General features: G+C 39.0%; 1 protein-coding gene across 4 annotated transcripts in view; it reads left to right on the top strand.

The window, feature by feature from the left end:
* The window catches only part of USH1C (USH1 protein network component harmonin), a 105,569-nt gene that overhangs the window by 14,564 nt on the left and 75,456 nt on the right, over nucleotides 1-15,549 (top strand). For all 4 annotated transcript variants that reach the window (XM_039538676.1, XM_039538674.1, XM_039538673.1 and 1 more), the window contains exons 2-4: nucleotides 4,913-4,980; nucleotides 7,121-7,264; nucleotides 7,835-7,973. In XM_039538676.1, coding sequence (XP_039394610.1) covers nucleotides 4,970-4,980; nucleotides 7,121-7,264; nucleotides 7,835-7,973 — 294 coding nt within the window. In that variant the 5' untranslated portion in view covers nucleotides 4,913-4,969. The remainder of the gene's footprint in view (nucleotides 1-4,912; nucleotides 4,981-7,120; nucleotides 7,265-7,834; nucleotides 7,974-15,549) is intronic.

Raw genomic sequence — 15,549 nt, 5'->3', positions numbered from 1 at the left:
CTAATCTCCCTTACAATATATGTAATAGAAAACATTAATTACAATCTCAGCAACATTAGCAAATATGCTAGACAATTGTGCACAAGTATGCAGTGTGTGTTGTGTGATTGTGGGGGAAGTCTGAGTTGAACACTGTAGTGAGGAAGATGAACATGTAGTGTGTTTCTTTCTCCATTGAAGTAGAAGGAGGTTCTTTGTGACCGTGCAAAATCCATGACGGTCAGTGAAAACATGATATGTGGGAATTAGGGTAGTCAAAATATTAAAAACTGTATGTAGCAAAATCTGTATGACCAGACAGTGTAGCCTTAAGTGTGTGTGTGGGATCTTTTCCTAAAAGTTTTTTTTTTTAGGCTGATGTTGTTGTCTTTTGCTGCTTCTTATGTCTGTTTTTGTTTGCAATAAAATGTTGTTTTACAGCTGCAAATAAAAGCAAATAATCTATTTAATGTTCTTAACAGATTTAGAGCAGATATGCTGTACCTAAGCCAAAAAGCAGTCAACCATCCATAATAGTCTCACATTTAAAGAACCACCAGCAGAACTACAGTTTTCTTTAATTTTTGTAGTACTAGGCAAGTCAGAAACATAGTTGCTGTTTTCTTTTGATTCTGCATCACCTTTAGCATTCCAGCATCTCTTTATTACCCATATTAATGCAGTTGAAGTATAATCTATTGGAATCAGTCAAAATATACAATATCTTGCCATCTGGTACACAATAAACCAAAAGATCTAATTTATCTCACACTGATGTTAATCATTACCATAAATCAGCAGAGTTTCAACAGTGTAAAACTGGGTTAAGTGTGATTAGAATGTGGCCCATAAGGTCTATTAAACCATATAAATTACAATGTTTCATATAACAAATCATAAGAAATTAAAGGAAATGGGGAATCATCATCCAGTGGGGTCGTTTCTAGTCAGAATCTGTTCTTGGCCCAATGCTATTCAATATATTTATCAATAATCTGGAAGAAAACATAAAATCATTACTGGTAAAGTTTGCAGATGACAAAACTTGGTGGAGGAGGCAGCTCAGTTCTGCAGAGAGGTCTAGATCAGTGGTTCTCAAACTAGGGCCGCCGCTTGTTCCAGGGAAAGCCGCTGGTGGGCCGGGCCTGTTTGTTTACCTGCCGCGTCCACAGGTTCGGCTGATTGCAGCTGCCACTGGCCACAATTTGCCACTCCAGGTCAATGGGGGCTATAGGAAGCGGCGCGTGCCTTAGTTTGAGAACCACTGGTCTAGATCACATGGTAAGCTGGATTTACTTGAACAAAATATGTTTTTAATACAGCTAATGCCAGGTCAAATAGCTAGGAATCTAAAATTTAGGTCACGTATTAGGGGACTGTAGCATGTTAGGGGATTGTATTTTTCAAAGCAGTGACTCAGAAAATGAATAAAGGTCATGGTGGATAACCAGCTGAATATGAGCTTGTAATGCAGTGTGGTGGCTATAAGAGAGCAGGTGCTATCCTTGGACATATAATCAGGGGAGTATCTAGTAGAAGTAGAAAAGTGGGAAGTGTTATTACCATTGGATATTGCATCAGGGACATCCTTAGTGGAATGCCATGCCCAGTTGTGGTGTCCACACTTTTTAAAAAGAATATTGGCAAATTGGAAAGGATTCAGAAAAGAACTAAAGGAATTATTTGAATTCTAGAAAAAGTGCATGTATAGCGTGAGGCTAAAGGTCAATCTCTTTAGCTTATTAAGGAGGCTGTTAGGGTGGAGACTTCATCATAGTTTATAATACCTACATGGAGAAGAAGTTTCTGTCAGTAGAGGGCTCTTTAAGTTAACAAACAAAGACATAACAAGCCAATGGACAGAAGCTGAAGCTAGACAAGTTCAGATGAGAAATAAGGAACAGATTTTTAAGAGCAAGAGTAATTAATTAACCATTGGAACACTTTACTAATGGCTGTGGTGAATTCTTCATCGCTTGAAGTCTTGGATTTTTCTTAAAAAAAAAGAAAAGAAAAAAGAAAAAAATGCTGGAGTTCAACCAGAAGTTATGGGTTTGATGCAGGAATCTCTGGGTGAAATTATATTGCCTGTGTTATGCAGGAAGTCAGAGTAGATGATCATAGTGGATCCTTCTGGCCTTAAAATCTATGGAACGGTATATCCCTATTCCTCCTCTCAAGTGTCTTCCATGTTTTTATTTCTCAAGGATTAGATTGGTATAAAATGCTGATATTTTGTGTTATTAGGCTAAATCCATTCTGGGAAGAGTCCCTAGCAGGAACCCATTGTGATAGGCAAAATGCACATGTAACAAAAGAGTGGCTGTTACAAAGAGCTTACAACATAAGCAAATGACAAGAGACAACAGATGGATACAACAGTCCAGTGAGTGGGGAAGACAAAGCTGCTGAAAAATGGTAATCTTGAATGGAAAACCCTGCAGTTGCAGCACACAAACTGCCTAGTTTTCATCAAGTGTTTTGTAGGTATCACAGGAGAGAGAAATTTTAAAGATGATACCAGGGGTGGCTTTGCAGATTTTTATGGGGAGTTTCTTCCATGCATAAGAGGTAGTATATGACAGAGCACAAAGGTGTTGGAGGGGAAATTTTGATGAGCAGGCACTAGAGGCTGGTATTGTTGGGAGGGTTGAGAGTTTATTGGTAGAGTTTCATAGACTGAAGGCCAGAATGGATCATTAAGGTAGGGCAGGCCCCAGCCATGAAAATCTTAAAGGTGAAGAAAAAGTGGTGTATGTTTGCAGTGCAAAAGTGAAAGCCAGTGGAGGGTTGTAAATTGGGAGGGGGTGCGGGATACAGTCAGAGCAACAGGCCAAGAAAATGATCCTAAAAGCAGCATTTTGATTGGACTGGAGTACCTTTTTGTCAAGCGTGCCTTTGTCAAGGCCAGAGAGAAGGAGCTAGGGGTCATCAAGTCATGAAATGATGAAGGTTTTGATGAGAATTTTGGTGGAATGGACAGAGAGAAAAGGCTGGATGTTGTGTTAGAAGAAACAGCAAGATTTAGACACTGTGTTCTTCCCTCCCACTACTGAAAACTAGGAGGAGTGGGGAACATGCTACCCCCACCTAAAACTAAACATATGACAGCTACAGCCCCATTAGTAAACATGGTAGAATTCAGTTTTGGGGGTTTTTTATTTGTAATTTTGATGGATAATATTAATGTTTATTTGTAAAGATTTTTTTTTCAATTCTTACCAATTTAAAATTTTCATAGTTTTGGAAAATTATGGAGGTGGGAAAATGTGTGGGTCAGACAATAATTATTTAATGGCATTTGATGTTGAGGTTCAAAAAGTTAAAGCTTTGTCACTGCTAAAACACAAATTGTCAACATCGTATGTCAAAATATACAACATAAATATCCTTAAATCAAACTCTAGTAACCAGCATTTTTCTTTCTTTGACAATAATAGAAATGTACAGATAGGCAATGGAAATATATTTTCCTCAGTTTGTATGTACGATGAAATTGACATTTACTAACAATCTTTCCAAGCCTACCCTTGATGCACAGCATATTGTGTAAGTAGTGTACCATTTCTACAGGGTCTGTCCTCCAGTCAGACAGGGAGAAGGGTTGCTGTTTTGGGTCCGAGGTCTGTAGGGAGAATTTATTAGTGATTTGGACATATTTCTCAAGACTCTTAAGCACCCGTCTGTGGCACCTTAGCTAGAAGCAGTGCTTAGATCCATTGTACCAGATTTTGTGTTGTATTTACACCCAATGTGAAAACCCTTGGAGGTCTGTTGATCAATGGAGAATTTGGCTCATTGTATATCACCAAGTTATGAGTGCAACCATGTTATTAGATTTTTACACACATTTTCTTTCCTGGATTCTGAAGTTCACTGTTGCAATTTGCTTATTTATACTATCAGTCAAACAATCATGCCTGTGCATAAGTGTCTAACTTTTAATTGTGCAGTAAGTGTTTTGTTGCAGGGAGAAAAAGTCACAGACAATCAATTATATGTGGAATCATGCTGGTTTTGGAGGGCAGGAAGAGATTTATAATGCAAAGTGAAGCATTAATTTAACTTAAAATGTAATGCAAAGATATTGTAAACCTAGAATAAAAGGAATATGCTTAAACATTCACATTTGTCCTTGGACTTTTTGTCACAGTAACTTTACCTTAGATGTAAATTATGTTTTCACAAACATTAATCTTGTCTAAAAGCAAAATTTCTGTGATGTAATAATCTGCTGTTACAAAGGAGGCCAGTGGGCTTTCATGGGTCTCCCAGAAGGCAGAAATTGACATGCGACAGATCTGAACTTTTTTATTTTGTTTTAGTGCAGCTAAAAGTGGAAGCCTTGTAATCTGACACTAGTTTAAGTGAATGCACTGTTACAGAGTGAGGAAGTAATGAATAGCAAGCAGCCAGCTCTATCAGAGTACCAGAGCCAAGAGGAAGAATCTAGGCTAGTGGGTAGTTTACCTAACAGTATATGAGAGATGTGAAAATCAGAACTTTAAAGCCACTTAACATATAGTATAGTTATCTTGATTGTGACGTTTCTGGTTGTGAAAGCATGTGCTATATTAATGAATGGCCAAAAAGGTTTCTGAAAATATTTATTCAACAATACAGTCGTTATAAGGTAAGATGAGCTTGTGATATTACAGCATGCTGTACTAAATGGAATGGTAGCTTTCAAAATATGTGGTGACAAGTTTTGGACATGGTAGTCAATCCGTTAGTATTAAAAAGAAAAAAATCAGCATTGCCTTAGGTTTCAAATTCTGAAGTAATACTGCCTTTCAAAGATCTTATTTGTGTATTAGATGACTTTTCCCATTGAAATCATTGTCCCTTTGCTCAGGAATTTGTGAATGTCTTATACTTTCAACATTTGTGGCTATTAAGTCATAGAATTACAATGATGTTCTTGTGTTTTCAGGTTGACTTGCTTATTGACAATGAAGCAGAGAAGGATTACCTTTATGATGTGCTACGGATGTACCACCAGTAAGCTCTAACTTCAGACTATTAAAAGCAGTTATAGATCCATTGCATTTTTATTTAAAGATTAAACAGCTAAAAACTAATTTAAACAATAATCTTAAAGGTAGTCTGTAGAAAACTAGCTGAAGTAATAATTCCTAGTTTTATTTTAAAGAGTCGTCATACTTCTGCAATTCAGTACATAAGAAATGAGCATGGTTTAAGTTTGATCATAAAGTTATTTTGTTTGTGATGACTTACCAGTTACATAAATAAATGGAAACTTGATAGTTTATAATAGGAAAAAAATCATGAGCATCTTTTATAGGAAAGAGCAAAATTGTTTGACTAGTCAGTTTGCTTATTTTATTCGATTTTTAGATTCATTCTTTTTATAAATCTCTCCAACATGCAAAAATACTTTGGACTGTTTTAGCAGAAAGACTATTAATAAATTCAACCTGGAAATCTTTGCCCTGCACATTGCAGCATTTTGTTTTTCTATAACAAAAAGACAAAAACATCAGTTACAAGATATCAGGTCAATTATTCATTCCAGTTACACCTGTGTAAATCAATGGAATTACTGTGCATTAACGTCAGTGCAACTGAGATCGGCATCTGGGCCACTGTTTCTTAAAAAAGATGAGAATATTTTTTCCACACTTCATAGCTGAATGGTTCTGATGGACATTGTTTCCATTCATATCTTAATTAATGGCATCTCAGTGAAGTGAAATGTAGAAGTTTCCAAATTTCCATGTGGTCTTTGTACTGAGCTACCGTTTTGTATGGCCTCAGCTGCATATCCGATTCAGTTTCACTGAGGTCTGTCTAATTGCTTCTCCATTCATAAAGCATTGCCTGTTGCTTGTGAAACCAGTATGAAACAGTAGCTGTTAATTATTTAAAACTTCCTTACAGTTACAAAATTAACAAATATCCCCCCATTAACTTTTCCCCACAAGTTCAGAAATTGTACTGAGTTTTAAGTAAAATATCAAGTGCTGCTATTGAGGTTTATTGAATGATCTTACCTTTCTTGCTACCGTACTTCATAATAAATAAAAAAGTTAAGACAAATACATATTGTGGCCAACAGCTAGGATTTGTTTCACTCTGAATACTCTTTTCAAATAAGTTTAAATATTTGGGGGTATAATCTCATTATGATGTGTATTAGTTTCTATTAATATTAATGGGTTACATGCACATCAAGAAAAGTAATCTGCAGGGTACCTAAATGCTGTGATGACAGTGAATAGATAGATATGGGCCAAGTTCTGTGGTCTGTTGTGCTTCACTCAAGCCAATGGAGTTGTTCCAGATTCACACTGGTGTGACGTGACAACATAATCTGGCCCTATGACTATGTCTCAAAATTGATAAAGTTAGTAACAAGGACTCTTAGATAGAACTCAAAGAAAATAAGCAGTTTTCTGTTCATGCTGGTTCCAACTGTATTTATATAGTTGGTTTATGTGATTTCACCACCACTGAATTTCACTTTGTTTTGAGTTCAAGTGAGCTGGAAATTCAAACATACTTAGCTGCAACCACTCAGTGCCATGTGGCTTTTGGGGATTGCAACTATACATCTATCTCCTGAATCCATGGAGAGAAGAAGTTTGCTGAAAACATGACCCAGGTTCACTAAAAAGGTTTGAAAATATGGGCACAGTTTCAGGCTTGAAATAAAATCTAAAACCTGGTGAAGAAGTTTACCTGGTTTTAAATGTTATGACCAAAGATGTACATAGGTCTACTGTTGGTATTTCTGAGAATAAAACTAAATAAAGCCGTCTTCCTTACCATATTGACAAGACATTTGTGGATTAAAGAATTACATAGACAATGTGAACGTGAGTTTACATGAATTAGAAAAATATCTTTATACTAGTTTTATTTTTAAATTATATAGGAAAAATATATCCCTTGTTTATTCTTGGCCTTGAACTACATAAAGAACCATTTAAACAAATCTGTCTCTGTCTGTCTGTCTCTCTCTCTCTCTCTCTCACACACACACACACACACACACTCTCACACACTCTCACACACACACACACACACAAATCCAGTTTTAATATGAGTTACAAACAGAAAATATAATCTTTTTAGTATTTTGATCACCCAGTCCTGTTTCCTCAATGTATTTTTATAGATCCATGAATCTCCCAGTACTGGTAGGGGACCTAAAGCTTGTGATTAATGAACCAAGTAGATTGCCGCTGTTTGATGCCATCCGTCCCCTTATCCCATTAAAACATCAGGTGGAATATGATCAGCTGACGCCTAAACGATCAAGGTACGTGTAGAACAGGGGTTCTCAAACTGGGGGTTGGGACCCCTCAGGGGGCCATGAGATTATTACATCGGGGGTTGTGAGCTGTCAACCTCCACCCTAAACCCCTCTTGCCTCCAGCATTTATAAAGGTGTTAAATATATTTAAAAGTGTGTTTAATTTATTAGATGGGTCGCACTCATTGCCTTGCTGTGTGAAAGGGGTTGCCAGTAAAAAAAGTTTGAGACCCATTGGTGTAGAACAATGTAGGTCACATGAACACAAGCAGGAATTCTTGATTGAAATGTAATTTATTCAGCCATGATTTGATGAATAAAATATCTATATCCTGTGCATGCTATCACAGACACTGAAGTTGTCTTAGATGTAGTTCTTTGGGGACTAAATTTATTGTTTGGACTGAAATGTGTCTTGAAAATATTAGTCACATATTTTCTTTTCAAGTCTAAGCATGACAACTGAAAATATTTTAAGCAGTAACTAAAAATGCTTAAAATGAAGCTTCAATTGTCACAACTTATGATGTTGTTCATTAAGTAATGTTCATTAATGATACATTAATACATTTACAGAAAGCTGAAGGAAGTGAGACTGGATCGTTTGCATCCTGAAGGGCTTGGAATAAGTGTGCGAGGAGGACTGGAATTTACTTGTGGCCTCTTTATCTCCCAACTAATTAAAGGTGGACAAGCAGACAGTGTTGGGCTTCAGGTAAGAAAACACATTCTTGGTCATACTGCTGCAATAAACCCTCTTATGATCTGAGTAAAGAATCCAGTCAGAAATGTTATTTAATCTCCTTATGTAACTGTCACTAAGGAACTTGCGCTTTTAAATCTTTCTTCCTTTTTAATCACATTCATGAAATGTGGTAAATCAGCCAGTGCTATTAAAATTTTCCTCTTCCTCGCAACCCCTTATTATTATGTAAACCAAAAATTCTTTTTCATGTTTGATTGTATATGCCAATTCTGAAGAATGGCATAAAAGGAGGATTATGCGTGGCACCAGCATTCACGCTTTATACCCAGCAATATTGAAATGTAAAATACATTCAACAGAAGATCTTCTCTAACTGGAAAACATAAGAACCTTTCAAGTTGCCAAAAGCCTAATAAATACAGGACACAGCACTTAAAATAAAGGGTAAACAATGAAAATCAGGAATAACAAAAATGTAAATTTTGCCTAATAGGGAAATAATTTCTTGAGTGCAATTAGATTTTAATTTTAAATTCCGTTGATATCTTACTATTGTTTAATATTTATATTGTGGTAATGTCTAAAAGCAACAACCAGGTTAGAACCCAAGTGCACTAGATACTATAAAAACACATAATCATAGCTTCTTCTGTGGATAAATTCTTGGGATAAATAATGCAGTAAGACCAGTTCTTTTGAAAACATAAAATATGGATGTGGTGATTTACAAAGAAAAAGGGGATAATACTGTGACAGGTTGGATCACAGAAACCCCCTTGGGACCTGCCAACTGATGTGCCAAGGCTACTTCTGCCCCTGCTTTCCTGCCCTGGCAGCTTAGGACTCCAGCACCCTGTCTTGCTGAGCCAGACACACCAGTTTGCTCCAACACAGACCCAGGGTCTGAAACAAATGCCCCAAAGCTGCAGACTTAACTGAAAGCAACTTACAGAAGTGTTCCTGTCTTTAACACTCAGATGCCCAACTCCCAATGGGGTCTAAACCCCAAATAAATCCGTTTTACCCTGTATAAAGCTTATACAGGGTAAACTCATAAATTGTTCGCCCTCTATAACACTGATAGAGAGAGATGCACAGCTGTTTGCCCCCCCACCCCAGGTATTAATACATATTCTGGGTTAATTAATAAGTAAAAAGTGATTTTATTAAATACAGAAAGTAGGGTTTAAGTGGTTCCAAGTAGTAACAGACAGAACAAAATGAATTACCAAGTAAAATAAAATAGAACACACAAGTCTGAGTCTAATACTGTAAGACAACTGAGCACAGATAAAAACCTCACCAGTTCCAGTAAGTTTCCTTTTACAGACTAGTCTCCTTCTAGTCAGGGTCCAGCAATCACGCACACCCCCTGTAGATACTGTCCTTTGTTCCAGTCTCTTTCAGGTATCCTTGGGGGTGGAGAGGCTCTTTAGCCAGCTGAAGACCAAATGGAGGGGTCTTCCAGGGGTTTAAATAGACTTTCTCTTGTGAGTGGAGACCCCCTCTTCTCTCCTATGCAAAGTCCAGCTCCAAGATGGAGTCACATGGGCAAGTCACATGTCCATGCATGACTGAGTTTCTTACCTGCCAAACCACATTCCTGGGAAGGCTCCGATGTGGATTGGCATCTTCAAGTTCATTGTTGGCCTAAGTGGTTCTTGATGGGGCACTTAATTTGCACACCCCTTTCTCAAGAAGCTGACCAAGTGCTTTACTAAGGCTATCAAGCAAGTATACAGCTGATATTCCTAACTTCAAGTACAAAAATGATACATGCAAAGAAATAGGATTAATAGACTCAGTAGATCATAACCTTTACATAGATATGTTACATGACATATGTAGCAAAAAAACATATTCTGGTTATGTCATATATACATTCATAAGCATATTTCCATAAAGCCTTATGGGGCACACCATCACAAATACCAAATGAAGAGTAGAAAAATGTGCATCATTTCTTGTTCCTCCTCCTTGTTCACACACACATCTTAACTGGGTGAAAAAGAGAAAATTATGAATGAAAATGTCTATCAAGCCATATGCTGGACCTCTCTTTATCAGAAATAAGAATGCTTAAACTATCTAACTGGAGAGGAGTGCAGTAAGGGTTGATGTTTGTGAGTAGGATGATTTATTTTGTCTGGCTAATTTTGATTATGTGGGGAATAAGTTGCTGGACATGCTGGCTTCTATGGATTGTATTTAATATTTTCCCAAAATGCATCAGATTAGGTACTTCTTAATTTTATGTTTAAATTGAATAAAATAAAAAGTGCACCTTCTTACTATCCCCTTCCGCTCCTGAAGATTCATGTGCATCACAGGCTAAGTAGTCACAATTGGCCTGCCCAATTCAGGTAACTCACCCAGACTTTTGTTTAAATCTTAAAAAAAAAAAAAAAAAAAAGTTCATGTGTACATATATAGCCATCTACTAAATCAGAGTCACTGTTAGATTAGTCCCATCTACTGATACAGAGAAAGTGATTCTGCACCAAGATCTTAATTTTGTAGCTCTCCTTCATGGCGGGTGTCAAAGGAAAATTCACCAAGAGATACAAGCCTGAGGCACACTTCTTGTGGACTGTGGTCAATCAACAACTCCCTTCTCCATCAGGTATTTGCTAGGAGAGAAACACCAGACGCAGATCTTAATGTATCATTCAGGAGCTAGCTGTATGAGCTGTTCTAGACATTCGGAAAGGGGAGCATGGACAGCTGATGCATTCTCAACCTGGGTTCAGTTCATTAGAGGTGTTCTCTTCATTCATTGCAAGAACAGGGAAAGCAAGACAGAGGACAGTCACATCTGGAAGATACTAATGTGATTGAACAGTAATGAACTTAATGGCAACTGTATAAGCTGTCGCACGAGAACATTCATATAGTACTACTAATCATCTGTCTCCTATTCACCAGTTGTCTCAAACCAATGCCAATCATTTGATGCAGTCTAGGTAAGGTTATTTTCAGTCAACCTTGATTCAGAAATGCACTCAGATGCTGTGCTCTTGGAAGATCGAAGCTTGTTAAGGCAACCCATTCATTCTTCTTGGTGAAAGTACAAGTGGGAAGGGCAGCGAGAGCTTCACTTCATATTCAATTGCCATAGTATTTCACATTGATTCATTGTCTCTTGTGAGTCTTCACAGGAGCTCTGAGCCAGGGACACACTAATTCAGAACTCCATTTGTGTTTCTCAGGCAAAGGCAAAGTGTGAACAATAAAAAAAATATATATCCCTGAATATGTTACTGTGAATGTGTTAGACTTTGATTATCAGGGCTGGCTCCAGACCCCAGCGCGCCAAGCGCACGCTTGGGGTGACGTCCTGCGGAAGGGCGGCAGGCGGCTCCGGCGGACCTCCCGCAGGCATGCCTGCGGAAGGTCCGCTGGTCCCGCAGCGCCGGTGGACTTCCTGCAGACGTGCCTGCGGAGGGGCCGCTGGTCCCGCGGCTCTGGTGGAGCATCCGCAGGCATGCCTGCAGGAGGTCCACCGGCGCCGCGGGACCGGCGACCGGCAGAGTGCCCCCCACGGCATGCCGCCCTGCTTGGGGCGGCGGAAATCCTAGAGCCGCCCCTGTTGATTATATGTATTAATATGAACAGATGGTGTTTTGCTGCTAATCTAACTGTCTGGCTTGGGTTTGTTGATATTATGTGGTAAGGATCAGCTTAAGGTGCCTCCATAATAGGCGGCACTAGACACTTTCTGAAACCAAGTGAATAAGGAGAATTGACAGGCTGTTCATTGTTCTAAATTGCTGTCTCATGGCAAAGCCAACTGCTTCTGAAATTTCACCCATCTGCATTATTTAGCTAAATCTCTACACTTTTTTATTCCAAAAATGCAGTCTGAGAAAAGGTTTAATGATCTTTTATCATAAAATCAGTTTTAGCCCCTGTTGTTTTTTTTTATCCTAATTCATTTCTCATGATGATTATTCCTTGAAGTGGTTTCTGCCTTTCTAAATGTTTGTATAGTCAAGGAATTTGACTGAAACATTTGAAGTTTTGACCTTTTTACTATGACTTCATGATTTTTCTGAATGAAGAGCACTTATCCTTTTCATGTTTTATTGTTTCTTCTCTGTTTTGTGCTGCTTTCTCAGATACTCATATCTATGAGGATTCTCTTGAAAAGAAAGGGTTTGAGATTAGTATGAATAATGAAAGGGGAAAAATATACAAAAACAGACATTTGAAACAGTCAACACGACTATCTTATTTTAATCATGATGCAAGTTCTCTTTCTTGAAATGTAAAGGCAAAATAAAGGTATTATCTAACTTAATGCTGTTACAGCCTTTATTAAGAATTTTTCTACTATGCATTGGTTGTGTTGACAAATACATAGAATGCACTATATAGCCTAATTCTCCATTGATTTGCACCTTGAAAGAACACTGTCACTCCATTTTACACACACAGCACTCTCACTTTGCAAGATGTAAGGTAATGGAGAAGGAAACTGATTGAAAACTCAAAACCTGGCCAGATATCACTTCTTTAATGAGAGATGCTACATGCTGTGTGTTTGTAATAATTGGGCTCAATGGGACAAAAAAACATGGTGGTATCAGTCTTAATTCTGAACCTCCTTGGTTTTGTAAGTTTAAGTTAGGGCTTTAGTATTACTACTAGAATGGCAAGAGCCATTTTGAGACAACCTAGAAGGAACTATTGTTTTTGGATTCACCTGAGTGTGACTTAACCCCAGAAAGAAGTAGGCTAACCCTTCAGTATCCTGAAACTGTGCTATTGATCTCAAACATGTAAGGATTCAAAATAGATCAGAAGAAAGTTGAATTAAAACAAAAGAAAATAGCAAACTAACATAACGACACAAAGTAAAGGAATGCTGAAATGAGGGCATCTTCCCAGCATTCAACATATGTTCACCCTTTCAAAAAAGCATTTAAATAGTTCCTCTTTATGTGTCCTCTCTGTGTGCAGACATGACTTCCACTAACGTTAAGAATACGGTGCATGTTTTGACAGGACGCTATTCATAGATTTTTAAGGTCAGAAGGGACCAATATCATGGTTTGGTCTGACCTTTTGAATAGCACAGGCTATAGGAATTTACCCATCACTCCTGCACTGAGCCACATATCTTGTGGAGGAACTAGTGCATATCTTTTAAAAAATACATCCAATCTTGATTTGAAGCCTTTAATTCATGAAACAAACAAAGCACAGCAATGGTTTGGCCATTCCCGCTTTTTCCAGGCCATAACGACTACCCTGGAGTAAGGCCACTATATGCCTATGCATCTCCTAACACAGCATTAGATTTCACTGGAGCAGATTATCTAACTAATAATGTACATTAGAACTGCTAGTTACAATCTATTAAAGAGATTGCTTACACCAATGCTGAAATTGAGCCAATTGACTGAAAAGTTTTTAATATGTTAACTAATAACTGGTTAAATATGTACAATAATCAGGAGGTGCTAAAATATGGATCCTGAAGCATATCTTTCAGGGCCGTTACTTTAAACTCAGTGAAAAGGCCTGCATTATTGTTTTTTGTTTTGTTTTAAGACCATGAATCAATTAAAATGAGGTCTTGTTGACTCGGGATTTGTAATGGGATAATGAAGACTTTAATCTCTAGGTCACTGATCTTGATTTGACTGGTGACTGAAAATTGTTACAGTCAGATGGTGGTTTTGTGATCTATGTGAAAAAGAGTTGGTGATTCTGATTCCAGTTTGAAGCCTCTATGTCAGGGGTTTTCAATTGGGGGTCATGACTCCTCAGGGGGTCACAAGCTTTCAGCTCCATGGGGCTGTCAGCCCTCAGCATGGCCATATGTGGGGGCTGATAGCTTCAAGCCCCGGTTAAATTAAAATTAAATTAAAACCCCCATTTTTAATTTATAAGGAGGGTCACACTCGGAGGCTTGCTGTGTGAAAGGAGTCATCAGTACAAAAAGTATGAGAATCACTGCTCTAGGTCATGAAAACCATCATCAAAATTGGGAATGCAGAGCTTTGTTTACAATCTGGTCAGAGATGCCAAGGGCAGAATATGCATGGAAAGTGAACGATTTTCACCCTTACAATTGGTCCTTGTAAATCAGGGTTGAAACACAAGAAGATCAGGTTATCTCTCTTCTTGAGTTAAGCACAACAGAGGGCTCAAGGAGAAGTGACTTTACATCACCTCTGCACCTCTACTGGTTTCGGAGCAGCTAGGGCCATTTTGGCCCCTAATGCAGATTGGAGTAGCCTGAAGGCTGCCCTAATTTGGGCCAGTCCAGCAGCCAGGAATAGCCAGAACATAGGGAGTCCCCAGCTACTGCCCTACATCCCCTCCCTTAGGAACACCCCCAATATTGTGCATTGTGTGAAGAGGCTGAGGATCTGAAAATGCAACTGGAGACAAGGAGGACCCTTTCTCCTAGCTACCTTTACCAGGGATGGTAGCTAAATAGGAGGAAAATAAACTAGCGTGGCCCTTGGGGATTTGATGCACCAGTAGAATTGGAGCTGCAAAGCCAGAAGTGGCAGGGGACTGATGAAAGCAGCACGTCAGACAACATGTCCAGGAAAGCAAGAGTAGAAAAAGATTAAGTGGCTGGTCAGCGTGTCCAGCAGAGAAGGAAACCTAATAACAAGGATGTACAGTAGGAGAGGAAAACCAGGCAAGTGTGTGGAATGTTCAGAAGAGAAGAGGAAAAGGAGACCAGGCAGCATAGAAGTGAGTGCAGAGGAAGACAGAGGAGCAGAACAAATAGGAAGGGGAGATAGTGTGATTAACTTTTTCCCAATACAAAACCTGCCTGTAAACCATGTGTCCCATTAAAAACAGCTAAAAATGCATGCTTCCCTTTCCTTTTAATGCAGTGGTTCCCAAACTTGGTTCGCGGCTCATTCAAGGCAAGCCCCTGGCAGGCCACATGACGCTTTGTTTACCTGGAGAGTCTGCAGGTACGGCCGCTTGCAGCTCCCAGTGGTCGCAGTTCGCCGTTCCCAGCCAATGGGAGCTGCAGGAAGCAGCGTGGCCCGGCCACCACTTCCTGCAGCTCCCATTGGCCGGGAACAGTGAACCGTGGCCACTGGGAGCTGCGAGCAGCCGTACCTGCAGACGCTCAGCTAAACAAAGCATCTCGGCTTAACCAGAACGAGCCGTAAACCAAGTTTGGGAATCCCTATTTTAATGTAAGCAACTGTGAAAAGGAGAGAAGGTGACCCACATGATCTCAAACAGGAAAGGAGGTGAGCTCTCAGACAATTCCTTTATTATTGGAGCCGGTCGAAATTTTTCATTTTAAATTTGTTGTAAGCAAACAATGGCTATGGGACAGGGTGACCTGCCTCTTTAAGAACCAGGAGGCCTTGGACTAATCAGCCCTTGGAGTGCCATAATTAGCAGCCTCTGAACTTAAGGGTCAGGACTAATTGGGGTCAGGTGACAGTGTGAACAACACCAGGGCCTCATGAAAGGGTAGAGAATTCAGTTTCTGGGAAGTACCACAGGGAGAAAATTGGGTCCTGTAATAGGGTCGGAAAGTCTCCTGTCAGTCAATGGCCTATCCCAGAGTAGGGAGACTTAAAAAGCTCAGAGG

The sequence above is a fragment of the Mauremys reevesii genome, linkage group 4, assembly GCF_016161935.1.
Source record: "Mauremys reevesii isolate NIE-2019 linkage group 4, ASM1616193v1, whole genome shotgun sequence".
In the NCBI taxonomy this organism is placed as follows: Eukaryota; Metazoa; Chordata; order Testudines; family Geoemydidae; genus Mauremys; species Mauremys reevesii.
This window is presented reverse-complemented; position numbering and strand designations above follow the sequence as displayed.